The 24,566-nt window shown below is 60.4% G+C and overlaps 12 protein-coding genes across 12 annotated transcripts; 8 read left to right on the forward strand and 4 right to left on the reverse strand.

The window, feature by feature from the left end:
- Positions 1-235: 235 nt before the first annotated feature.
- Positions 236-1,103, reverse strand: COLE_00018 (uncharacterized protein; the record flags this gene model as incomplete). The annotated part of the gene is made up of 2 exons (XM_018424068.2): positions 236-754; positions 813-1,103. 2 exons carry the CDS (start codon positions 1,101-1,103, stop codon positions 236-238), a joined length of 810 nt encoding a protein of 269 aa, XP_018276524.1.
- Positions 1,104-2,769: 1,666 nt separating this feature from the next.
- Positions 2,770-2,940, forward strand: COLE_00019 (uncharacterized protein; the record flags this gene model as incomplete). The annotated part of the gene is made up of 1 exon (XM_018424067.2): positions 2,770-2,940. One exon carries the CDS (start codon positions 2,770-2,772, stop codon positions 2,938-2,940), a length of 171 nt encoding a protein of 56 aa, XP_018276523.1.
- Positions 2,941-3,872: 932 nt separating this feature from the next.
- On the forward strand, positions 3,873-5,534 carry COLE_00020 (uncharacterized protein; the record flags this gene model as incomplete). Its single annotated transcript, XM_018419681.2, has 3 exons — positions 3,873-4,016; positions 4,051-4,736; positions 4,769-5,534. 3 exons carry the CDS (start codon positions 3,873-3,875, stop codon positions 5,532-5,534), a joined length of 1,596 nt encoding a protein of 531 aa, XP_018276522.1.
- A 33-nt stretch (positions 5,535-5,567) lies between these two features.
- Positions 5,568-6,641, reverse strand: COLE_00021 (uncharacterized protein; the record flags this gene model as incomplete). The annotated part of the gene is made up of 1 exon (XM_018419682.2): positions 5,568-6,641. One exon carries the CDS (start codon positions 6,639-6,641, stop codon positions 5,568-5,570), a length of 1,074 nt encoding a protein of 357 aa, XP_018276521.1.
- A 740-nt stretch (positions 6,642-7,381) lies between these two features.
- On the reverse strand, positions 7,382-7,627 carry COLE_00022 (uncharacterized protein; the record flags this gene model as incomplete). Its single annotated transcript, XM_018426910.2, has 1 exon — positions 7,382-7,627. One exon carries the CDS (start codon positions 7,625-7,627, stop codon positions 7,382-7,384), a length of 246 nt encoding a protein of 81 aa, XP_018276520.2.
- A 351-nt stretch (positions 7,628-7,978) lies between these two features.
- COLE_00023 (uncharacterized protein) lies at positions 7,979-9,495 on the reverse strand (the record flags this gene model as incomplete). The annotated part of the gene is made up of 5 exons (XM_018425831.2): positions 7,979-8,208; positions 8,245-8,428; positions 8,460-8,586; positions 8,617-9,287; positions 9,334-9,495. 5 exons carry the CDS (start codon positions 9,493-9,495, stop codon positions 7,979-7,981), a joined length of 1,374 nt encoding a protein of 457 aa, XP_018276519.1.
- A 697-nt stretch (positions 9,496-10,192) lies between these two features.
- COLE_00024 (uncharacterized protein) lies at positions 10,193-11,286 on the forward strand (the record flags this gene model as incomplete). The annotated part of the gene is made up of 2 exons (XM_018426909.2): positions 10,193-10,493; positions 10,550-11,286. The coding sequence occupies 2 exons, from the start codon at positions 10,193-10,195 to the stop codon at positions 11,284-11,286; spliced, it is 1,038 nt and encodes a 345-aa protein (XP_018276518.1).
- A 463-nt stretch (positions 11,287-11,749) lies between these two features.
- On the forward strand, positions 11,750-12,067 carry COLE_00025 (uncharacterized protein; the record flags this gene model as incomplete). The annotated part of the gene is made up of 1 exon (XM_018419680.2): positions 11,750-12,067. One exon carries the CDS (start codon positions 11,750-11,752, stop codon positions 12,065-12,067), a length of 318 nt encoding a protein of 105 aa, XP_018276517.1.
- Positions 12,068-12,262: 195 nt separating this feature from the next.
- On the forward strand, positions 12,263-15,079 carry COLE_00026 (uncharacterized protein; the record flags this gene model as incomplete). Its single annotated transcript, XM_018426908.2, has 9 exons — positions 12,263-12,403; positions 12,514-12,623; positions 12,660-13,624; positions 13,670-13,807; positions 13,857-13,889; positions 13,926-14,010; positions 14,045-14,164; positions 14,201-14,664; positions 14,706-15,079. 9 exons carry the CDS (start codon positions 12,263-12,265, stop codon positions 15,077-15,079), a joined length of 2,430 nt encoding a protein of 809 aa, XP_018276516.1.
- A 429-nt stretch (positions 15,080-15,508) lies between these two features.
- Positions 15,509-16,919, forward strand: COLE_00027 (uncharacterized protein; the record flags this gene model as incomplete). The annotated part of the gene is made up of 4 exons (XM_018421512.1): positions 15,509-15,782; positions 15,956-16,245; positions 16,369-16,506; positions 16,725-16,919. The coding sequence occupies 4 exons, from the start codon at positions 15,509-15,511 to the stop codon at positions 16,917-16,919; spliced, it is 897 nt and encodes a 298-aa protein (XP_018276515.1).
- A 1,534-nt stretch (positions 16,920-18,453) lies between these two features.
- On the forward strand, positions 18,454-19,930 carry COLE_00028 (uncharacterized protein; the record flags this gene model as incomplete). Its single annotated transcript, XM_018425541.1, has 2 exons — positions 18,454-18,585; positions 18,623-19,930. 2 exons carry the CDS (start codon positions 18,454-18,456, stop codon positions 19,928-19,930), a joined length of 1,440 nt encoding a protein of 479 aa, XP_018276514.1.
- Positions 19,931-22,744: 2,814 nt separating this feature from the next.
- COLE_00029 (uncharacterized protein) lies at positions 22,745-24,559 on the forward strand (the record flags this gene model as incomplete). Its single annotated transcript, XM_018424066.2, has 3 exons — positions 22,745-22,788; positions 22,843-22,981; positions 23,453-24,559. The coding sequence occupies 3 exons, from the start codon at positions 22,745-22,747 to the stop codon at positions 24,557-24,559; spliced, it is 1,290 nt and encodes a 429-aa protein (XP_018276513.1).
- Between the last annotated feature and the right edge of the window lie 7 nt (positions 24,560-24,566).

Consider the following 24,566-nt stretch of genomic DNA (forward strand, 5'->3'; position numbering starts at 1 on the left):
GAATCTATGCGGTTCCGTTGGCTCAGAAGGCAAGAAATCCAACGGAGCCTAGAGGCCTAGGATGAAGTCGACCCCTCAAGCCCACCGCACAACGTCATGCTCTCGATTGTGGAGACTAATGAATGACAGTAACATATCCCATTATGAGATGTTTTTGGGCTTTCTACGTTCATGCGCGTTCTACAAGCTCACAGTTGTGCGACGCTACGACTGTGCTACCAAAAGCGAGAAATGCTTAGTTGCGGACCTGCTTAACAGGGACCGACGAGGCCGACGAAGCGTCGTCGCGGATGGCAACCGACTTCTTGCGGCCGAAGCGGAGGGCGCCGAAGGCCCAAAGGGCGCCGAGGGCGAGGAGGAAGACACCGGCGGTAACACCGGCACCGATGCCGCCGGCCTTGGCAGCGGGCATGTCGTCGGCGGGGAGGGTGCCGCGGGCGTCGGCACGGGCGAGGTCACGGGCACCGTTGGGGCGCGAGTCGGGCGAGACAGTGAACTCCATCGAGCGCTCGGCGTCGAGGACACGGGTCTCGTTGGTCGAGTAGTAGTTGCCGCACATGAAGTCCTCGGGCTCGGTCCAGTTGTCGACGAGCTCGACGTCGGCGCACTGGAACCACCAGCGCTTGGTGAAGCCCTTGTTCTTGATGGGAGCGCCGTCCTTCTGGAAGACGACCATGAGGGTGGCCTTGTCACCGGCCTTGAAGCCCTGGGCGGCAAAGTCCGGGCCGTTGGCGCAGTAGTGACCCGACGAGAGCTGACTGTCAGGAAAATTCGGTGTGGGTGTGGCACGCTGGGCCGAAGGTATGACTCACGTCCGAGACGGTGTACTCGCCGTAGGTTTTGAACTCGTAGTCGTCACCGCCGTCGTTGACGATGTACTTGGACCAGAGGAAGTTGACGTTGTCGGTAGCCTCGTGCTGGCCGAACGAGAGCTTGCCGCCCTTGAGGGGGTACTTGGTCAGGGGGCCGTTGACCGAGCCACCGCAAGGCTGCTTGTGGGTCTCACCCTTGACCGGCTCACGGCCCTCGGGGAAGATGAAGCTGATGGCCGAGGGGGCGTCCTCCTGGACGTTGGCGGCGTAGCGCGACTCGAGAGCGGGCATGATGTTGTTTTTGAGTGAGGGTTGGGTGGGGTAAGGGAGGGAGACGGGGAGACGGGATGTGGGAATGAAGAAAGAGCTGCTCACATGTGAGCAGCTCTTATAGCAAACTGGATCAAGTGGGGAGGCATTGCGGCCGACAACCACCTTGGCGCACGCCTCGGCGCAGCGGCTGACTGACAAGTACTGTCATTTTGTCCGGCCATGTCTTGGCGGTCCTGGCTGCACGCTGTTCCTGGCGGGCGCCGATGGAGCCACGGCCGCAATGCATTCCCTTCTGTACTCCATGCGCCATGAGAAACGCCTGGCTCATGGCGCGCTCGACCTAGTGTGGCAGAATTAGAGGCAGGGGGAGAATGAACGGCGGGAGATGCTTAACGCCAAGCGTTCCTGGCGTCCAACCGGCCGAACATGACGGAACCGAAGCCCGACTTTTCTACGCTGCCAGTTACCGATATGGCTCATGTTCGTCGTCGCCCCCTGTCCGTGCCAGATCTATTCAAACAAGCCATGCATGCAATTGAACATGCACAAGAACCTTTCGTTTCTGCTCCACGTCTCTTCCGAGGCTGTAGACTAATGATGGCAGCCAAGTTGGCATCGTGTGTGGCATCTTGGACGTTAAAAGGGGCGCCCAGTCCCCCGCCAATCACCACGTTATCAGATAAGGTCGGCCGATGCCCCGCTCAGTAGATCAGCTCGCGACTTCTGCCGCCATGACGCCAGCCACAACCATGTTACGGCCCCATCGGCCCTTCCGAACCCTGCTCTTTACCACCCGCGCAATATCCCTTGCCTTGTGCTTCCACTTCGCGCAGCCACCATGCCGCAACTCTCGGAAACCATCCCCCGACGCTCGGCATCTACTGGTAGCCGACCCAAGCGACGTGACTGAACCCAACCTCTCGCTCTTTGTCCTTACAGGCTGCACTGACATCCTAACCCGGCTGTTCCGAAGGTTCACGCTCATGTCGGCCACACCATCAGCAATGTGGCCCCTGCGTGCAAAAACGCCATGCTCCTGCTCCGACAATGTGGAGATTTACCGGCCGGATACGTGTGATATGAGGCACCCGCTACTACTCAGCCGCCCAACTGCAGTCTCGACGCACCTTCACGACAGGTGGTGCCAACAGGTGTCTGGTAATGGGACCAAGGTGGCATCCCGGCCGGCTTGTGGTGTACCTTGCACCAACCGTCTGGCGTCCAGAAGTCATCACTGATAGTGCTTGGCTCGGCAGGCCCATCATGGCACGCCCCATCCTGGCTGCGTCATGCTACGCCCGCCTCGGCCCGCCTCAGGAAAGCACTTTACCGCAACGATGATATGTGCAGCCTGCCCCGCATGCCCATCACTTATGACTCGCGTTCGGCAGTGTATCCGGGTCCTACCTGCTGTCGGTGTCTTCGACTGGCTCGCAGAGGGATGCGTCTAAATCCGGGCTTGAGTCGGTCCGAGAGCGGGCGCCAAGCACACTGTTCCCCACCATCTGATGCATAAGAGCTGACACGGACGGCGACCATGCGGACGTGCGCTGACCGACTCGGTCACGGAGTAAATGCTTGTCCTGTCACCGAAGTCCTCGATTGTTGGCCTCGATGATTGGGCCCTGGTGCCTTGCAGCACTCCGCTCCGTCGAAGCAGCGACGACTCACTGACTCGGACCCAATGGTGAACGGGATCGGGCGCCACCCCCGACATCGGCGACTTTGGTGGGGGAGCCAAGCAGCCAAGTCCCCGCTGCACCTCAGTTCAGTATCGATAACCCGCCGCACGTGGTGCATGGTCTCATCGGACCCGGTGCGACCAGATTATGGCGTTGACGAGGTGCCCATGTGACTAGCTGGTGGAGTTATCCGACGAGCTCGCTGCATCGAAGAGTCTGGAGAGAGAAAGAGGTGTGATGCCCGCATGGACGACATGGACGACATGGCCATAAGGCAACGACATTCCTTTTTTGGTCCCACCAATAAGTTGTTTGTCACGATTTATCAACGCCGTGCGCGCGGCCTTCATGGCAAGGAGATCTCTTACCCTCCTGAAACTTTCGGTGCGCCCAACATCAAGCTGTTACGCTTCCAATACGCTCGTATTCTTTACCGTCGCATGGCGGTGTTGGGCCGCTCCATGGCACCTCCTCCAGGTCGCAGCGTGACGCCTGCGGCTGGTCCTCCGATTCTTTAAGACCCTCCCTCCTGTTCACGTCCCTTGGTTTTCCGACTGCCAACCCCGTCGTACAGGCCTCGACTGATGAAAATACACTCACGCCGCCTGCAAAGCGTGCTCCCGGCTCGGACTTTGAGACAACTCCTAAGCAGAAGACTGCCAAGACGGGCTGAGAGCGAAGGGTTTTGTAGTCTGGTGTTGGAACACATCGATCCCCTGTGCTCATCACTCTTGGTTGGCAGGATGTTAACTGAACCTTGGCAATCGTTCTACATACGGCCTCAGAACTCGCAGAGCGCAATGCATGCATGAAGGGATGATGAATACCTCCCACAGGGTGTGAGCCGTTAAGCATCTCGAAAACGCCATCGACGGTCGCGGCACGTGATGTACCTGAACGAGATGCCGCGGTAAAGCATGAATAAGACTGGAATTGCAGGGAGCTCGGCGGGACGAAAATAGACAATTGCTGCAAGCACACCATCGTTATCAATCGCAATTCAGCCCTCCCCGGGCAGCAAATCGTCAGCTCACGCCGATGCTGAACAACTTATAGCTGCCATGGCGGTTTCACGCCTATTCCAGCCTGACAACTCGCCACCACCATGGACGCACAACCGCCAGTTGAGAAGCAGGCCTCCCTGGACTCGGAGGAGAAGGCCGTAGCGCCAGTCCCCGCCGTGAAAGCGGCGCACTTTGCAAGCTCGGACAACCTGCGCCGCAGCCTGAGCGCTCGACAGGTGCAAATGGTACGCTTCGGCACACCCTGGTGCTGACCAGCAGATCGCGATCGGCGGGACAATTGGGACGGGGCTCTTTCTCGGGACAGGCAAAAGTCTGGCCAAGGGTGGCCCGGGAGGGATGCTCGTAGCTTACGCGATCGTAGGCGGCATCGTGTACGTGACCATGCTCTCGCTCGGCGAGATGTCGGCGTTCATCCCCGTCGCGGGGTCCTTCTGCACATTCGTAGGAAGATTCGTTGATGACGCATACTCGATGGCCTTGACGTGGAACTACTGGTTTAACGATGCCGTGTCGACCGCGTCCGACCTCGTCGCCCTCCAACTCCTCCTTCAGTACTGGACGAGCCACTTCCCCGGCTGGGCGCTGAGCCTCATCTTTTGGTTTGTGCTCTTGGGGCTCAACCTGCTGGCCGTCAAGGTCTACGGGGAAGTCGAGTACTGGCTGAGTCTCCTCAAGGTCATTACGATTATTGTGTTCATCTTCGTCGGCATTGCGGTGAACTGCGGCGCCAACACAGACCACCGGTACATTGGAGGCAGCATATTCAACAAAGGCGATGCGCCCTTCGTCGGTGGCATCGGCGGATTCGCCTCCGTGTTCGTCACGGCATCTTTCGCGTACGGTGGCACGGAAAGCATTGCCATCACGGCAGGGGAGACCAAGAATCCGACCAGGAATATGCCCCGCGTTGTTAAGAACGTCTTCTGGCGCATCCTGCTCTTTTAGTGGGTCCGTTGCTGTGCTGGCTGACATCCAGCATCCTCTCTGTGCTGCTCATCGGCTTGAACGTACCATACGACTACCCTAACCTTAGCACCAAGTCGTCCGCAACCTCACCATTCACGATCGTATTCCAGATGACGGGCGCCAAGGCCGCCGGAAGCGTTATCAACGCAGTCATCCTCACGTCAGTCATCTCGGCAGGCAATCACGCCCTCTTCGCCGGAGCCCGCCTGTTGTACACCCTGGGCAGCGAGGGGCACGCGCCACGCTTCTTTGCGCGGCTGAACGGACAGCGCGTACCATGGGTCGCTACAATTGCAACAGCTCTCGTGGCGGGCCTGTGCTTCGGCAGCTCGTTTATCGGCGCCGGGCAACTTTGGAACTGGCTGCAGAACCTCGTCGGCGTGAGCAACCAGCTGAGCTGGATTAGCATCGGCATTGCGAGTATTCGCTTCCGCCGTGCACTGGATCGGCAGGGCAAGACACACCTCCTCCCTTTCAAGAACTGGACGTATCCGCTTGGCCCGTGGATTAGCGTCATACTCGGCTCGGTCCTCGTGCTTGTTCAAGGCTGGAGCTGCTTCAGCCCCAAGTTCAGCCCCGTCGACTTTGTCAGCTTCTACATTGAGCTGCCTATCATGCTGGTCATGTTCGTCGCGTGGAAATGGATCAAGGGCACACGTTTTGTGCGCCTTGAGGAGATGGACCTTGTCACGGACGTGTACACGGCCGCGGATGACGAGCCAGACAAGCCTGGTATCCGCGGACGTCTGCGGCGGGCGTTCACCTGGGTGCTGTAAACTGAAGCATAAACTGTAGTACATCGTATCTGATTATTCTGGACGGAAAACGAACCCGGGGAAAGTGGGGTCGGCACAGTCGAGGTAGTACTCACTGCGGCCCATGAGGTGGGCCATGCCGGTGATGCGCGGGATGCAAGCTGGAAAGGCTGTCGGACTCGGTACCTCGGAGTCCACGCGAGCGATGAAGATCGTGTTGATGATGGAGGTGTGATGCAAGCGACCTTTGCCAACGCCGAGCTTACCCTGTGCAAGCAACATCGCCGTCCGTGCCGCAGTCCCCGACCCGCACGGCGAGCGGTCCACCGCGCCCTCAGCGTACACAACCACATTCCGCTGGTGCAACTCGTCCCGATCCTCGGTGAGAGGCTCGTAGAAGCACACGCCGTACAGGTAGTTGTGGCGATGTTGGGCAGCCGAAACCTTGAGCGCAGCCTTAATTTCGCGCCCCAGTGCGACATATTCGTCATGTGCCGCAGGTGAGATCGTCATCCCCAGCGCGCGGACATTGACGAATCCATACAACGCCCCACCGTACGAGAGATCAGCCACAACATCGACGCCCCTGCTTTTGACGTGAACGCCAATGTCCGAGGCGACAAGGTACGAGGGCACATTGACGAAATCGGCGCTCACGGGCTGGCCGCGGCATGTGCGCACCGCAGCGACCACGCGTCCGGACGGCACGTCGATCACGACGTCGGTGACGCCATCGGGCTGCTGGAGCTTGACGCGCCCCGTCGCAATCGCCCAGCAACCGAGCGCGATCGTGCCGTGCCCACACGCGGTTGAGAATCCGTCCTTGTGCCAGAAAAGCACGCCGAAGGCCGCACCTGCATCGTTCGCGGGCACGATGAACCCGCCGTACATGTCTGCGTGGCCGCGCGGCTCAAGACATAGCGCGCGCCGCAACACGTCAACGGGGTGGTCTGGCGTCGCCATGATGTTCAGTCGGCGCTCCATGACTGTCGCGCCAGAAGTCGTGCACTGCTCCGGTAGCTCAGAGACGATGCGGAACGGCTCGCCTGCCGTGTGCCAGTCATCACTACGTACCCAAATGGGCTTGGGAAACGCCTTCGCGGCAGGGGAGGATGCTGTGGCGCTCATCGAGGTGCTGGGAGTGAGGGTGAGCGACAGGCGCTTGTAGACGCGACTTTATCAGGACTCGATGGCACGGTTGACGGAATACTGGTGTAGAGCGGATATCTGCCCACCTCGGCATTCTTGTGCCTGTGACTCGGCCCAATCGTGCGGCGACTCCGACAGACCTAATCGGTCACTCCTTCACCATCGTACACATGCTGAGCTTAAGGGATAACAAGAAAGCGAGAGACAGGGCAGGCAGTTGGTGAATCGGCGGATGAGACGACATCTGCGGACGGAGCGAGCAGACACTCGAGTCAATGATGGAACGTTCGTTGGTTCCCGTCGTTGGTGTTCCCGAGGAGGAATCGCTGATCTGAAATGGTGGGTTGGGGAATGGATCAAGTTCCTTCCATCGCTGATGTTGGGCACCTCTACGACTCTGCGCCGATGAGATCACCCCTCCTCGCCCTTCAGTCCAACCATAGCCTTATGCGCTAACGGATGTCCATCTAGACAGCGCTAATACACGCTCGTGTCTACGGTGACTGATGGACGGATAGTTTTTAATACCTACCGGGGCAGAACGAAGCCACCAGACAATGCCAAAATATGGACTTGGCGCCAAAGTGAGCGCATTTGACATGAACCACATACTACAGCCTAATGGTGCATGATAAGAGCTGCTACCGGCCATAAGAAGGCCGCACAGCTCTCTCTGGCACTCAAGCGACCTATAACACCTCATTTCTGCAGTCAGCCCACTACCATCCAACGCCACTCACGGTTTGGTCCGCAAAGGCCCCGTCTTGCCGCTCACGCTGCGCCATCTTGTGCTCCGTGTCGTCTGATCCGTAATGGTGCGCGCTGTCGTGCCCCGAGTGGTGTTTGTGACTTCCGCCATCCATGTGGCCCTCGCCTGCATGACCCTTGGAGGCCGAGTCGCCGTGGTGACGCGAAACATGGCCCTCGTGCTTGGGGTGCGAGTGGTGGTGCTCGGAGGCGGACATGGCGATGGGACGTGGGGAGCATAGATGCTGGCTGCCTATGCTCACCATATATACGTATGCAGGAGAAGACGGGAGGTGGGAAGCGAGTACGTTACCATGACGTCGTCCATGAGACACACGGGCATTACATTGCTACAAGCGAGATCAAGTGAACGGAGAGGCACTTGTGCATGAGATAGCCCGACTCGGGATGGCTCCGATTCGGAGAGACGGATGGCATGGAAGACTGATTGTGCCGCACATCATGATGAGGAGCACGATGAACCTGTCGGCCACATTATAGCTTAGACCACCTCCGATGCTGACTCAAACCATCGCAATATAACTTCAGACAGTGCATTGCTCCTCCTGCTACATCAGTAAACCCATCTCGCGCATCTCCTGCACGCCCGACTTCGGCGCAGTCTTCGTGCCCAAGCGTGTGTCGAGGAAGCGGTCCGTATCCCCTTCTGCATCGTGATTGTAGAGCCATATCTGAGTTGACGGGTCGCTCCACTGATTAGTGCTCCGGATATAATGCTCGCCCGTGAGGGTGGCGGCCATGCCTGCGTCGCGTGCCCTCTGGTCTTCCCCGTCGGGGTCTGGTATCAGATCTGGTGCCCTCTTAGCCCACTCACAGTGCCATATACGCCCGTTGAGCGCACTCCGCCCCTGCACCTCATACGCGCGATCCATACGGATGTCGGCGAACAGCTGCGTGAGGGCTGGGAGGTCCTTGGGGCCACTTGCGCGGGCAAGCACACGGCCGAGAGCAGCAGCATCTTCCATGGCCATCGCGGCGCCCTGCGACATGTATGGTAGCTGCGGTCAGCGGCGCCGCGCGGCGACTCACCATGGCGTGGCACGCGTCGCCAAGGATGACATACGTCCCGTTCGGGTGCACCCAGCTCTTGAGACGCTCGTATCCCATCAGCTTCCACTTGCTAGTCTTGTCAATGAGGCGGATGATCTTGGTGAGCCAGCATCAGCACTGCCGCCGGAGCGCTCACTTGGGGTCCCATCCCTCGTAGTGCTGCCGCATCTCGGCGATGAGCTGCTCCTGCGTTGCAGCGGGATCGACCGGCCCCTCGTGCGGGTGGCTGAGCACCATGTTGAACGTCTCCCCCCCGCTGATGGGGTAGCTCATGACGTGCCGCTCATGCCCTATCCAGAGGTGGAGATCTGGCTTTTCGACCAGCCCTCGCAGCTCGGGATCGGCGCGCAGTGCCGCCATCGGCACGGTAGAGCGATACGCACAAAAGCGCGTCTCGCGAGGCCCCGGGTCCTCGCCGCCGAGGAAGAAGCGGCGCGTGACGCTCTTGAGCCCGTCACACCCCACAACTATGTCGCCGCGCACGACACGGCCGTCCGCCGTCGTCACCGACGGCGCATCAAAGTCCACGCTCTCAATGCGCCACTGCACTTCGACCGTGGCGCCGAGCGCGCGCGCACGCCCCACCAGCGCCTCGTGCAAGTGTGCCCGGTGCACGACCCAGTAGGGCGCGCCGAAAGCCGCCGCGAAGTGTGGTACAAGGCGCGTGACCCCGATTGGCGCGCCCGTCTCCCACCGCCGGAACCAGATGTTGCCGGGCTCGACGGCAGACCCGCGCAGCTCGTCGTACACGCCCCAGCTGCGCAGGAGGCGCGTCACATTTGGCGTGAGCTGGATGCCGGCGCCGACCTGAGGTCAGTGAGCGAGCAAGCGAGCAGCGCAGAGGGACACGTACCTCGCCGAGCTGGGCGGCTTGCTCAAGCACTGTCACTTTGTGACCGGCTAGCGTACAGGAGATGGCGGCGCTGAGACCGCCGAGGCCGCCGCCCACGACGACGACGTGGAGTGGCGTGCCGCCGTCGCTGCGAGCGAGGTTGGTCGAAGTCGGAATTGTCATGTCTGCGAGAGCGAGGGCCAGTGGTTAATCATGCAGCCAAAGAAGATGCGTTCTTAACACACAGCAGCTGGGTATGACGGGGAAGTGGATGCGGCGTCTGCTGCGATAGTGACAGTGCGGTATGCTCGGTTCGGTAGTGGCGCGTGGAGCGCGTGAGCGCGTGATGAGCGGTATCTGCGGCGTTCATCTAGACTGTACGCGCCACATGACGCCGCGCAAGCTCGGTTCGCTGGTCCGCGTGGCTGTGGTGGGCCAGAGGTAAGCGATCGAGGGAGGAGAGGAGAAACGAGAGACCGAGAGACCTGTTGTGGAGAGGTGGGAATGTGGAGTCGTATCCGATCTACCCGCGGAGTGGGCACTCGAATCGATCCGTCCCCGTAATCATGTGGCAGTCACCGCACTCCTCTGTCACTCACCGGTCTTGACACTTGCCACTGCCTCAACTGGCATCCTCTGAGCATTACGCCCTGCGGCGTCCAGCTTCGCCGCGGCTTGATGCCTTCTTATCCGACGACCAGAATGCCGCAATACTTGCCGCCGACGACCAGAATGCCGCAATACTTGCCGAGTTGCACGTCCTCAATCTCCTCCGCTGTCCTCCCATAAGAAGATCCAACACGCGCCCAGAAGTCCACATCTCCCGTGTCTGCCCTTGCCTTGCTCCAACCCGCCACATTGACCGACACGAGGCGCATCAATGACTGTCCACGGCTCGTCGACTTCCGCAACCGCCTCGGGCCCCCTCGCCCCGCCTCCGCAGTACGAGATCGAGGTCGCCAATGACAGTCAAGAACAACTCATCAACGACATCAAGGCCGAGAGCATTGAGCCACTGTGGCCCAAGATGGGGCGGCTGAACCCACCGGCGCCCGAGCCCAAGGCTGTCGCGCACAAGTTCGAGTACGCCCGTCTGCGCCCACACCTCATCCGGGCCGGCAAGCTGGTCACGGAGAAGCAGGCTGAGCGGCGGGTCCTGATGCTCATCAATCCCGCAATGGGTGAGTCGTGGTGTACACCTCAAGGGCTGTCGCAATGGAGAAACTGACATGCACAGAGGCACCACATACCACGGACACGCTGTACGCGGGCCTGCAGCTTGTGATGCCGGGCGAGACAGCACCAGCACACCGCCACACGGCGTTCGCGTGCCGGTTCATCATCGAGGGCAACGGAGGCTTCACCGCGGTCCACGGGCGGCGCATCAAGATGCACCGCGGCGACTTCATCCTCACGCCGACGTGGTGCTACCACGACCACGGGAACGAGTCGGCGGCATCGCCCATGATCTGGCTCGACGGCCTCGACCTCCCCCAGTTCCAGCATTTCCCCGTGCACTTCGTGCAACACTACGAGCAGCCGCGGTATCCGGCCGAGGACGCGCCGACGTCGCCCATCGTCTTTCCGTGGGCGGAGATGCAGGCGGCGCTCGACGCCGCGAACGGTGCGCACGCCGTTGTCCGCTACACGTCCAAGGAGGCTGGCAAGGAGGGCCAGGAGGTGTCAAAGATCATTGGTGCGCAGTGCGAGCGGCTCGATGCGGGCGCGACGTCGGAGCCCGTTCGCGAAACCACGAGCGCCGTATACCATGTCATCGATGGCTGCGGGCATTCCTCGGTCGGCGATAAGGTCATCGAGTGGATCAAGGGAGACACGTTTACTGTGCCCTCGTGGCACAAGTACAGCCACACGGCCGCCCAGAACACATACTTGTACCGGTTTGACGACCGCCCCATGATCACCTCGCTGGGCTTCTACCGCAACGAGAAGGAGGATTTCTACAACCAGCTCTAGGCGAGGTAATAGAGTGTGGATAAAACAAGCAGTAGTCGAGTAGAGTTAAGTTTGAGCGTTTGGCGTGGTGGGAGGATGCCGCCGCTGACGTAGTTGAGCGCTCTGACGCGATGCGACCCATGTCACGTAGTGCAGGCGTGTGCAGGTGCTGAAGCATCTCAAAGTGACCTCTGATGATGTTGACCAACACGCGCGGCAAACTTGGGCCTGTGCCGAACTCGGGTGGCAGCTGTGAGATCGTCGGCATGTCAGGTGCCAGTCACCAGTCCCATTCTCGCCCCAAGTGGAATGGACTATTAGTGGTCATCTGTCTCGGGAATGCTGGCATGCGGTGATCAACGCCTCATCGTCAGTTCGTCAGCGTGGTCAGGAATGTTCGTTTGGGTAAGATCGCGTGGGAGCGGAGTGAGAGTACCTGGAGGCCTGGAGGCCAAGCGAGCCAACGAGGTGCAGGGCGCTGGCAATGAGTGATCGTGTGAGGCGTCGTCATTGGGTAACGAGCACCGAGGGCCGGGAGGACGAGGCAAAGAGCGGCAAGAGCCGAGCCAAACGTGTTGCTCTCGCTCTCTCAAGCCATGCAGAGCTCACCATGCTGACCATCTCCCTCCCTCACCCCACGTGCCTACCCGCGGGGCCTCTCTCCCCGCCGGCCTGCCCATACCGCCCACCGGCCCAAGCCCACCCACGGAAAGTAGCCGCATCCGCAGCATGCCAGCATGATCACAGGACAGAGCCGCGGGCCAGGAGAGGGCCGAGAGTCGAGATCATGTGGGGACCATGAGGGAGGAAGATGATGAAATCTGCTAAGCGAGGCGCAGAGATGAGGAGGAGGATGAAAGGAAGAAGGAAGAAGAGGAGTTTGAGTGACCTGTCCGTGTTTAGTCTGTTGAGGTTCATCCGGATCCGTCTCATCCCCTATCTTGCTCCATTCTCATCCATCTCTCTTCATCACCTCCATCTCTCTCGCCATCTCTCCATGCCTCCCGCTCCTCCTCCTCCTCCTCCTCCACAACACCTCCTCCAAAGCACAGGCAGCAATAACAGCCCAGATGCTCCAGTAAAGAAACGCAAGCGCACTGCCCAGGCTTGCGGTCAATGCCGCACCAAGAAGACCAAGGTTAGCAGCTGTCCTCTTCTCTTCATCATCCCCATCTCATCATCGGAATACCGCGGGCAGCGTCCAGCGTGCCGGCTGGGCAGTCACCAGTGCAGTCAGCCTAACATCAGTGCGATGGCATACACCCAGCATGTACCCCATGTATTCAGCTCGGCTACGAATGCTCGTACCCACTAGACTCGAGCGCACCACCTACTGGCTCGGTCGTCGTGAGCAAAGAGTAAGGCCCGCCCACAGACATCCATATTGACGCTAGCTATCTTGCTGCTCTGGAACGACGTTTGCATCGCCTCGAGTCGGGGCCGGAGCGCTCCTCAGCACCCAACTCTACATATGTCTCGCCCCCAAGCAACGTTCGCCATGGGAGTACACCGCGCACATCGAGCTCGGTGGACGAGGGCCAGCGCCTTCAGTACGCCCAAAACAGCGGCGGCTTGCAGCCGAGAGACTACCCTGGGCCTGACGGAGACGACTATGCTCACCCAGGGCCAAGCCCGGGCTCGTACAGACCATTCGGCGCTAGCCAGCGTACAGTACCCTCCGAGCGCTCGACAAGCTTCTCCGGCAGTGCATTTCAGATGCACGCAGCGCTGGCGCGGCCTGAACCCGCCACCGCTACAGTCTTGTCGCCAGGCAACACCGCAGATGGGTCCGCTATCGATGGCATGGGGCTGCTCCTCGCACCAGAGCGTACGCCGCGCAATCCCCAACCGGGCGGCGGGCTTGGATGGGGCGCATCACCCGAGGGCGAGGTGTTCGGCGATCTCTCGGGCATCTCATTCCATCGCCTTCTTCTGGACACCTTGCTCCCCGGAAACCAGTGCATGGGCCCAATGAACGACATGGCAGTGACCAACACCGATTTTTACGAGAATGGACATGGAGGAGACGGCGGCTTTCTCGGGGTGCCTCCCTTACCCGACATGTTCTTCATCCGCCCCGAGGACCTACCGCCACGAGCACAAGCGCGGGTCATGGTTGACTACTTCGAAAGCCATACCTGGCAGCTGTACCCGCTCGTCGACTGCGCCAGCCTCAAAGCCACGTACGAGAAACTGCAAGATGAGGCGTCCGAGTACGCGCGCCACACGCTGGCGGATAAGCCTGGACATGTCCCCGACCCTCTTCGTGTTCCGCGCAATCAGCCCATTATTGCTCTGCACTTTGTTGTGTTTGCCCTGGTTCAATCCATCTCAGAAACGCCTTTCACTCGCATTGACGGTGAGCCTAACTCGGCTGAATAGCGGCCGGAGCTTACCATACCAGTACACCGGCTAGCACTGAGAATGCTCCGCAAACACCTCGACTGGCCACACAGCACGCTCAAGGTCCAGGTGTTGCTCATTGCCGCGCTGCTCATGCAGGGTATTGATCGTCCTGGTACGAGTTGGGATCTGCTTGGCTGTGCGTATCACCGACGAGAAACCCTGCCAATACCGTGACTGACTCTCAGATGCCATCCGCTCCGCATACGCTGTAGGACTACGTGCGTGCCTATTTTTTGGCCTGTAGCTGATTGCAGACGACAAGGACCAGAATGAGCGATTTGCCCCAATCGAACGCGAAATGCGATCTCGAGTGTGGTGGGCGTGCTATACCTTTGACCGGTGAGCTGGCGCGAAAGGGTACAGCTGATTTTAGCCTTCTTACTGTGTCCATCGGACGGCCATCCGTGATCAGCTTTGATGCGTTCTCGACACCGCTGCCTACGCCATTGCCAGGCGAGCAGGAAATGCCTGTTCGCTTCATGAGCGACTCTATGTGAAACACGTCTGTCGGAGTTTGTGCTGATTGCAGACGCCTTTACAGGGGGCTTAGCGATGTGATCAGCAACCCGCCAATATCGTTTCGCAACGCCTCTCCTGAGTTTGTCTCGTCTGTCACGGCGCAGATGTACCATTTGGAGAAGGAGTACGCGCACTGGAGCGAAGGGGTCACGCCAGAGCTCAACTTTGCCCATCACCCTCCCACTTCGGCGCTTGCAACAGTGCTCGCTCTTCGCGGGCTGACCCTACGCCTCCTTCTGCATCGTCGGGTAATGCTTGCTGCGATCCGCGAGCACGTTGGACAGCGCTCCCGCTCCGGCACGCCGACCTCGGCCATGACCTCGGTGCAGTATGTTGAGTCGCGCCAACGCCATCTCGCTTTTGGCATCAGTCTGGGTCTAGTGATCGAGACTGCCATCCAGACTGCGCATGTGCTCGAAGGACGCACAGGAGAGCCCCTAGTGCTGTCCGCCCCATGGTACCTTCTGTTCTACTGTGAGTCGCGCAATGACCGTGACCATCGGTGCTGATCCCAGCCATGAACGCATTCATGTCGCTCGTTGCGGCTTTCCTCCTCGATTTGTCGCAGTGGGCGTGGTTCATCCGCACGCCAGGCGCGTCCATGGTTAATGCTCTCTTATCACTGCATGCGACCGTGCGGCAGATCTACGGGCGCTACAACAGGGCGAGCGCACGCCAGGCCTTGTTCATTATGGAGCACATCCTCACTGCGCTCGGTCTCCCGGCCTCTGACCAAGGGCGACCTCCACCCGCGCCTGAGCCGCCGACGGCCGACGGCATCGATGCCGTCGCGAGCATCATGGCAAGCTTCCAGGACTTGCCGCACCTCGACTTTGACGAGCTCTACAAGACACTGGGGCTCGAGCTTGACCAGGCCGCATTTTCTTAGGTCTCGCGTTGTACGTGCAAATATGACATTGTATTGGCGGCTGGAAAGTGGTAGGGGGCGTAGCTCGTGAAGCGGCGACCTGCACGACTCGCAGAAAGCGGATAGGCTAAGGCTAAGTGGCTGTGAACGGTGAATTTCGCCCCAGTGCGGGAAACTCACCTACATACACCTACCCTGTGCTCTATCAACGCCAGTATACCTCGCGTCTCGCATCCCTTACTACCGTGCTATCAATGACGACCTGCGTGCATAGCTGCCGAGATAGCGGAAGAGCCGCTAGCCCGTACCATCCCCGGCCGTTGTCACAAGTCGGCGAATTCGATGAACGCCGCACCCGGGGATATCTCGGCACCCCACTCATGCCTGCCCACTCGTCATCGCCCCTCATAACCAGGCAGCAGGCAGCCATCACCAGTCCCACCAAGCACCATGACGACCTGGAGACGCCTTATCCGCTTCACGCCCCCCAACTCCTCCGACGAGCTGTACGGCGAGCCCATCGTGGGCGACGGCGACGACGTCGGCCGCCTCGCTGACGCGGGCGAACTGCGCGCGCGCATCGTCCAGCCCGGCCCGCACGGCGTGCTTGGTCCCGAGACGCAAGTCACGGACCGCACCGAGAGCGTCGGCACCCTCCTTGCGCCGCTTGGGCCGGGCGATGTGGTGGACTTCAAGTGCATTGGGTTGAATTACCGCAAGCACAGTGAGTATTGATGCGCAGGGTGGACGGGCGGGGTTCCCCGTGCCAGCATGTAGCTGTCGGTGACGACGCCCTCGTCGGAGCTCTGGTTGTCCCGCTTTGGGCGGCCCTCGGTGTCCGTATCCTTGCTTGGACGTCTGAACCCGGCCGAGCATGCACGCACAAACTAACGCTAGTCCTTGAAGCAGGCCGCTCCCTCCCCCCCTTCCCCTCGCTGTTCATCAAGCCCGGTACCGCGCACGGCGAGTACGGCCGCGCCGTCCCGATCCCCAAGTGCGCGCAGGACGGCGAAGCCGACTACGAGGGCGAGCTGTGCGTCGTCATCGGCCGCGACGCCAAGGATGTGAGCAAGGAGGACGCGCTCGCCTACGTCGCGGGATACACGGCCGGCGACGACGTCAGCACGCGCAAGTGGCAGCGGCTCAAGGAGCGCGCGGGGGGTGTGCCCCAGTGGTGCTTTTCCAAGGTGTGTGCAATTCGTGTCTGGCCAGAGGCCAGAGGAGGGGGGCCAGAGATAGGGAAGGAGATGGAGGAAGCAGACGCAGGCGCAGGCGCAGACGCAGGGCACGGCACGGAGCGCTCACCGCAGGGCTTTGACAACTTTGCGCCGCTCGGCCCCGTCCTCGTGTCGCCCGAGCTTATTCCCGACCCCGCGGCATTGCAGCTCAAGACGAGCGTCAATGGCGAGCTGCGGCAGGACACGCCCGTGGCAGACCTGGTATTTGATGTGAGTTTGCCGTCGTTGCGTTGGTAGCGGGGCATTTCGTTTCGCAAGAGATGTTGAAGAACGTGGGCAGGGTTGGTGTCTGGCGCAATGGTTGCAACCGCCAGCTCCAGACCAGATCCGGGGCCGTTTATTGCCGGTCATAGCATGGAGGGGGACACGCGCACGGGTACGGGTACTGCAAGCCATTGGCCATCACCTCGCCGACCTCGCTCACTCAGATTCCGACGATCATCTCCTTCCTATCGCAGGGCACGACACTGCGCCGCGGCACGGTAATCATGAGCGGGACTCCCGGTGGAGTCGGATGCGCCGGCCCGGAGGAAAAGTGGCGGCCGCTCAAGGATGGCGACGAGGTCGAGGTGTGGGTGGAGGGTGTGGGTACGTTGCGCCACGGCATCAAGTACGAGTCGTGATGCCTGGCGCTCGCAGATGAGATGATGCATTGTTCGTGGACCTAACATGTGATCGATCAGGAGATGAGCTTGCGGCGGCGCTCACCGTTACGAGCGCTACTCGTGGCGACTTCTTACATTTTGGAGAACACCAGAGCTCAGCCGACGTCGCCACATCGCCACGTTGGAGAGTCCACCATCCCTAAAACTACATGCACCGCTTTTCTTTGCACCGGCACAACGCTGGATGCGGTGGGGTCGTGAGCGCGGTTAGGGCCGTCGTAAACCCCTTGCACTTCCAGCTGCAGTCACCGCGCCAAGGTAGCCAAGCTTGATCTTTATTCGCCCATGACATTCCGCAGATCTGCATACTCACGTGGATTTCATCGAGACGCGCCCATGATCCCATGATCCATGCACCAAACCCCACGCATACAGCACGATAGCCTGATGCGTCCAGGTAACAGGAAAGGCTGGAGAAAAATTGTATGGGGCTCCTGGCGAATTCAGCGCCTTACCGATTTATCCGCCATCCGTTAATCCGAACAGCGACGACAAGCCCTGTCGATCTGTCCAGCCAACTCAGCATTTCCTGTGGCAGACATTCCCGTAATAATCAAGCGTTTCCTGCGGAGGTCGAGATCCTGGCTGCATAGGTGTCGGACGCAGGCAGGTTGATTTTCTGGTCAAAGACGTGGCGATACCGAGCGCCTCATGCAATTCAAACCCAGGGTCCCGGCGATATAACCACTCAGCGACCTCGTATGACGCCAACGTGGGCGTTCTCCACTTCATTGTCCCGCAAGATACGCGCTAGCCCCGGCCCCGGGTACGTAACCTCGCTGGGCCGGTGATTCCAGGAATGCGGTGGCCGCTGACTGGTTCACGTCTGGATCCAGCGTCGCGGGGGGTCATAACCCATATTCCAGCGCTCCGGGCCCATCAAAGTTTGACCAGCCCTGTTGCAGATCGGCATGAGAAACTTTATCCGGCGTCGATCACACTGTTGAAAGCTTACCACAGCACAGTCGCCGGCCCATCCCTGCATTTCAGCACGCCTGTAGTATGGCGGCCAGCGCGTCACCATGTCGCGTGCACGGCCATGCATGACGCCTGCTGCTTACAACATCCGCCACATCATCCAGGTTGGAGCTGCTGACAGCCTTTCCTGGAAGGCCGAAGGGCGTAGACAAGAGTTGCAAACAGCGAGGAGGCGAGGGCGCAAAGTGGCACCCGACATCTCGGAACACGCGGAACACGCGGAATGGAGAGCAAAGCTGATAAAGGCACAATGATCTGCAGGACTGTGGCGGTGTGGCGGTGGCGCGATCCTGCAGGCAGACTGGATTCTGTCGGGGGAGGAATGACCGCCATATGAGCGCTGTACTGATCGAAGCTGCAGCTGCAGCGGTGGTGAGCGCCGTACGCCGTATGCGTGGGTATGGCAGATTGTCAAGTTTGATGCAGACCAGAGCACTATAAAGGCTGCAGAGTGAGGCAAGAAGCATGCACTCACATCACCACCTCCGCCACACTCCACTCCATTCCATCTACAATGGTCTCCGCCTTCGCGCTCCTTGCGCTCGCCATTCCAGCTCTTGCTGCCGACAAGGCATTCCTCGGATGTTTCAAAAACATTCCACCAGGAGGCCCCTCCGCGACTGTGACCTCTGAGGCAGCCTGCGACGTACGTACTTGCCCTCCAACATTCCACTGACATGCAGCGACTGTGCACTGACTACCCATACGAGTTCTACACCATCATCAAGGGCGGCGCCGCGCGCTGCCAGTGCGCCGACAGGCAACCCAACGGCCTCGGCAACTGGCAGGACGCCGCCGAGGGTGACCAGTGCCAGACTGGCGACGCTCGCGGATACCTCCGCAACCCCCCCTACACGCACACCGGCGAGTGCATCGCCGCGCCGTGGTTCTACTCGGGCGCCTACTCCAAGTCGGCCGGCATGTTTGGTGGCCCGGGCCCTTATGCCGTCAAGACCAACCCCAAGCAGGCCGACACGACCGCCAAGTGCTTCGACACTTGCAACGCCGCCGGCTACGAGTACGCGATCTACAACGCCAAGCCCGGAAACCAGATGTACTGTGTCTGCGCCAACGGGTACCGCGGCACCGCGGGCAAGTGCACCGGCGACACTTACTACGTCTACGGACGCGGCGGACCCTTCCAGCCAGGTGCCTCGAGCTCGACCTCCTCATCGAGCTCTAGTACCTCGGCGGCCACCTCTACGAAATCCGCCACCACGACTGTCACCTCCACCAGCTCGACCGCCTCTTCCACCAGCGCCACCGCCACCTCCACTAGCTCGACTGCTACTTCCACCAGCTCGACTGCCACCTCGACCACCTCGACCTCGACCACCTCTACTTCGACCAGCAGCACCTCGGCCGAGACGACAACGAGTGTGACCCAGACTCCCGTCGAAACCCCGGCTCCTGTTCCGTCGGCGGCCGAGACCCCTTCTCCCGCACCCATTGCCCCCGTCGAACCTACCATGCCTGGCCCAGAGGAGGCTCCGTCCGCGCCTGCTCCGGAGGAGGCCCCGTCCGCACCCTCTCCGGAGGAGTTCCCCACCGCGCCCGTGGAGCTGGAGGCTCCGTCTGCTCCTGGCCCCGAGGAGATCCCTCAAGCCTCAATTCCCGAGGCCCAGCCCCAACCCTCGATCCCCGAGGAGCTCCCGACCACTGTCGAATCTGAGCCGGCGCAGGTTTCCGCTCTCCGCAAGCGTGGACACTCTGCCCCCATCCTCTCCCCCTCGGCATCCCGCTGCATGCGTGGCCTCACGGCTTGCGCCATCCCCGGAACCAACGACTGGGAGTGCATCGACGCTATGAACGACCTTGAGTCCTGCGGCGGCTGCACCACAGGCGGTTTCGGCGACAGCGCCCTCGGCGTTGACTGCACCGCCCTCCCCGGCGTCAAGATGTCGGGCGTCACCTGCCAGACCGGGCGCTGTGTAGTCACCGCCTGCCGCGCCGGCTTCTCGCTTTTCGCTGGCCAGTGCATCCGCAACTAGAACCGGTGATCCGAATAGACATCCTAGACTCACCTAGAGCATTAGACGTAGATACACTGTAGGCCCTCATAATAGAGACTGTAACAATAGCTGTAAGCATTACTGCATTTGCACACCAACACCTGAAAGTGGGGGCGCCTGGCAGCTGGCAGACAATAGCGGTCGGTCATCGGTCAGGAATGAGGATTGCGCCTCTAGGAATTCAGGTTTGTGGCGTCGATCCAGAGCTCTGGACGGTCTCATCGCAGTCACCGCACAACCCGTCCCTGCGCTTGAAATCCTGCATGCGCGTTTGGTTTTTGCGAGTCACCATCCACTCCCAGCGCTCCAAGCTTACCCCGCGAACAATCTTTGGGGACCGCTGATCGCTGCGTGCAATCACACGCAGCCAGAGCATTGCACAGGGAGGAGATGGTAGCCGGTAGCCGACCTAGCGTTCTCTCTAAAATTCAAGGGCGGATTGGTAAAGTTCAACGCGGGAGCGATCAGCGCCCACGGGACAGCATGCATGGCGCGCACGATCGGCAGCAGTAGTAGATAGGTCAGCCGCTACTGGCTTGCTCGCCTTCGTACTACGATGGCGTTTCGCGTGGGCACTCGTGCCATTCCGGATTATACGCGGGTTGCAGCAGGCTGCCGGCATTGCTGGCGCGTGGCGGCGCCTCCGCTTCTGGTCGCTTCACGCGCACGGGCGAGCCATGCGAAATCCCTCCGCCGGCTTCGATCTTCTGCATGGCCGCAAGGTCCTCCAGGGTGATACCTTTAGATGCCCCAGCGGGTGGTGGGCGACATGTCAGTTCGTCTCGAGGCTCTCCGCCAGCCCCGCGCGACAGCTCTAAAGCGAAGCGAGCGGCGGAGGTCCGGTTCGCCACCTACAGCGCCTGACGCGCCAGATACCAGCCTAACAGCTAGGACTTGACGCTGGCGGCGCGGTGTTTGAAGCGATTGGCTTAAGAATGCGCGAGATATGTCATACATGTGGAGTGCGGTGCCCCGGTTCATTCAAGCATCGCTAGCGAGCACTGCGCGAGATTCGGGAGTCCATTGAGCCGCGCCAAGTGATGGTGAGAATGATTGGCGCTGAGAGCGAAGATTGTTGTAGCAATGAAAGTATAGAGCCGGCGAGGCTCACAGGTCAGTGAGCGGCTCACCTGTTCGGCATGTCCAACTCTCGCTGTACTGAAGACTGGTGGTGCTGCAACCATATGATCAAATCCCTGCACAGTATTAATCGCCTCACGACGAACTTGCAGTTGCCATACTGCTCAGCTTATCTCATCTTGGTCTCAAATCAGCTTCATTGCACTCCTATCTATCCTTAGTTTCGTAACATGCGTGCCGCATTACGTGCCCTCTTTGAGATGGTAAATGAGTCCAGCACGCTTCGAGCGACCTGGTGAGCTAGCTCTTGAGAGGGCAACTCGAATGACAAGTGCCCCTCGTTCAGCCGCTGGAACATATCCCATAGCGTTACTGAATGCACAGACCTTCTGTGGATTTGCATGTCCGAACGAGTTCCGCGGCGGCCCCGTCACGAAGACGAGGCCAGCCCTTGCGGCTCTCGACAATTCTCGACAATCCCGAAGTACGCTGAGTCTCATTAGCTTACTTCCACCGCAACCATGATGCCCTCTTGGCTGGTCTTCTCGCTCCAGCATGCATTGTTGCATGTGGCAGTGTGGCAGTCAACAGACGCAGGCACGATCAGTCGGCACGTGGTTACACGTGGCACTCATTTCCGATACCCCGATGGATAGCCGGTTTACCCGGATTGAGGCAGAACCGGTTGGGACAGAACCCCGATGCTGCACCGCAGCCTGCGACTCTCACCACATCCTCTTCTACATTCAAGGCGCATGCAACGGTGCACGCGTGCACGATACACAGCTGCACCGCTCCGTCGTGCATCCGAGCAAGCACACGATGAGGATTACAGGATTGATTAGAGCCGAAGCTTGGCGCACGTGGCGCGGCGGCGTTGTAGATCTGGCTTCGTTGCCACCTACGTATCTGGTCGTCCGCACCGGCCGTGCAGCGTGCAGACCACGCAGTATGCTGTATGCAAACACGGCCATAGCGCTGCGGCCGTGTTTGAACACCATGCCTGTCACCACATGCTGGTGTTGCATCTGCACCTATAACCTTTCACGGCCTGGGTCATCGCCTCCACCTCCCCTTGTTCTCGCTCGCGATCGGTCCCTCCTCGCCAGCTCGCCAGACTGTCAGATCATCCACCGTCCCCGAGGCCCGAGAGCAGAGCTTGTGGTGCGATGTGCAACCGCCGGGGCCGCTGAGATCCCTGCGCCCTACGCCATCTCTCCGACCGCATCGCACCCATCTCATCGACGTCGTTGTCGACGTCGACCGGCCTTGATCGGGCGTGGAGTGATGCACGCCGGACGTCAGATGTCAGTGAACGGGAACCGAGCAGGAATAGTAATACTGTGCTGAAAGCGATGCAAGACAGATGGCTACATGTGCTACAGCGGTGTGGATGCAGAATGAGGATCGGAAGCCGTCGGGTGGGCTACACGCGCCAGAGGTATGGATCACGTTATGCATACGCGATGAGAGACGCGTTGGACTTGGGCTTGGCTAGTGGAGAACGTGCAAAAGACGGAGAGCAGAGCATGATTGGATGGAGATGGAGAGATTGGATTCGAGCACGCCAGCGCAGCGAGGGCCGCAATGGAGAAATCCGAGATCACGCCATCATTCCACCGTCCAACGCCTCTCTATATTATCCTCGACTCCTCTTTTCCCCACCCATCTCTCTCTCTTCTCTTCATCTCATCTCCCATCACCACAAACACAATGGCCACCTCCAAGAACTTCGAGACCCTCCAGCTCCACGCCGGGTGAGCTCCCTGCCTCTCTTTCCAGCTACCCCGGCAACCCCGCTAACCTCACAGTCAGGAGCCGGACCCGACCACCCGCGCCACGGCCGTGCCCATCTACGCGACCTCGTCATTCACCTTCCTGGACTCGGCCCACGGTGCCCGTCTCTTCGCCCTCAAGGAGTTCGGCAACATCTACTCGCGCATCATGAACGTGAGTTTGTCTACGCAGGCTTCGAGGTTTTGGAGGGTTTGGAAATGAGAAGCTTGGGGTGGTGGTGGGCAAGACGCAGGGCAGCGACTGGGAGCAATCGACATCTGCCCAGTAGGGACCTCGGAATCGCCATCTTGGCGCCGTGGGGCCCTGCGCTCCCTGGACCGTGATTTTGACTCGGCCGAGTTGTGCCAGCCAGTCCGCGTACCAGCGTGGGCAATGGCGTGCGCGTCAGCATCGCGTCAGTCAAGTGGTCCTCTGCCACTTCCCGCCTGGGCGGTGTGGTGGCGTCGAGCCACGAGATGACACGACGTCGGACGTCAGAATGAGATGAGATCAGCCGGCGCGCAGATCTCGTCGGCTCCGTGTTCGCTTCGCAAGACGCCGTGTCTGATATCGTCACTGTTTGCGCCCACGGACCTCCTCCCTCCCCTCCCTTAAGAGTTAGCTCGACCAGATGCTAACCCGCAGCCCACTGTTGATGTCTTCGAGAAGCGCATTGCTGCCCTTGAGGGTGGTGTCGCTGCCCTCGCCACCTCCTCCGGCCAGGCCGCTCAGTTCATCACCCTCACCACCCTCGCCAGCGCCGGTGACAACATTGTCTCTACCTCGAACATCTACGGCGGCACCTACAACCAGCTCAAGGTCCTCCTCCCCCGTCTTGGCATCAACACCAAGTTCGTCACCGGCGACAAGCCCGAGGACTTCGCCGCCCAGATCGACGAGAAGACCAAGGCCGTCTACATCGAGACCATCGGCAACCCCCGCTTCAACGTCCCCGACTTTGAGGCCATCGCCAAGGTCGCCCACGACGCCGGCGTGCCTCTTGTTGTCGACAACACCTTCGGTGCCGGTGGCTTCTTCTGCCGCCCCATCGACCACGGCGCCGACATCGTTGTCCACTCCGCCACCAAGTGGATCGGCGGCCACGGCACCACCATTGCCGGTGTCATCGTAGACTCGGGCAAGTTCGACTGGGGAGCCAACGGCAAGCGCTTCCCCGAGATGGTTGAGCCCGCTGAGGGTTACCACGGCCTCAAGTTCTGGGAAACCTTCGGCCCCCTCACCTTTATCCTCCGTGCCCGTGTCGAGCTCCTCCGTGACCTCGGTGCCTGCCTGAACCCCTTCGGCGCCCAGCAGCTCCTCCTCGGCACTGAGACTCTTGCCCTCCGCGCCGAGCGCCACGCGTCCAACGCTCTTGCCCTCGCCCAGTACCTCGAGCAGCACCCCCAGGTCTCGTGGGTCTCGTACCCTGGTCTCGCTAGCCACCCCTCGCACGCCACGGCCACCAAGTACCTCACGCGCGGCTTCGGCGGTGTCCTCTCGGTCGGTGTCAAGGGCGGTGCCGAGAAGGTCGCTGCCACTGTTGACGGGCTCAAGCTCTTCTCCAACCTCGCCAACGTCGGTGACTCGCGCTCGCTCGCCATCCACCCCTGGTCGACCACCCACGAGCAGCTCTCCGAGGAGGAGCGTGTCGCCTCGGGTGTCTCTGAGGACCTCATCCGTGTCTCGGTCGGCACCGAGCACATCGACGACATCATCGCCGACTTTGAGCAGGCCCTCAAGGCCATCGCCTAAAGCAACC

Source organism: Cutaneotrichosporon oleaginosum, assembly GCF_008065305.1.
Source record: "Cutaneotrichosporon oleaginosum strain ATCC 20508 chromosome Unknown ATCC20508_contig01, whole genome shotgun sequence".
In the NCBI taxonomy this organism is placed as follows: domain Eukaryota; kingdom Fungi; phylum Basidiomycota; class Tremellomycetes; order Trichosporonales; family Trichosporonaceae; genus Cutaneotrichosporon; species Cutaneotrichosporon oleaginosum.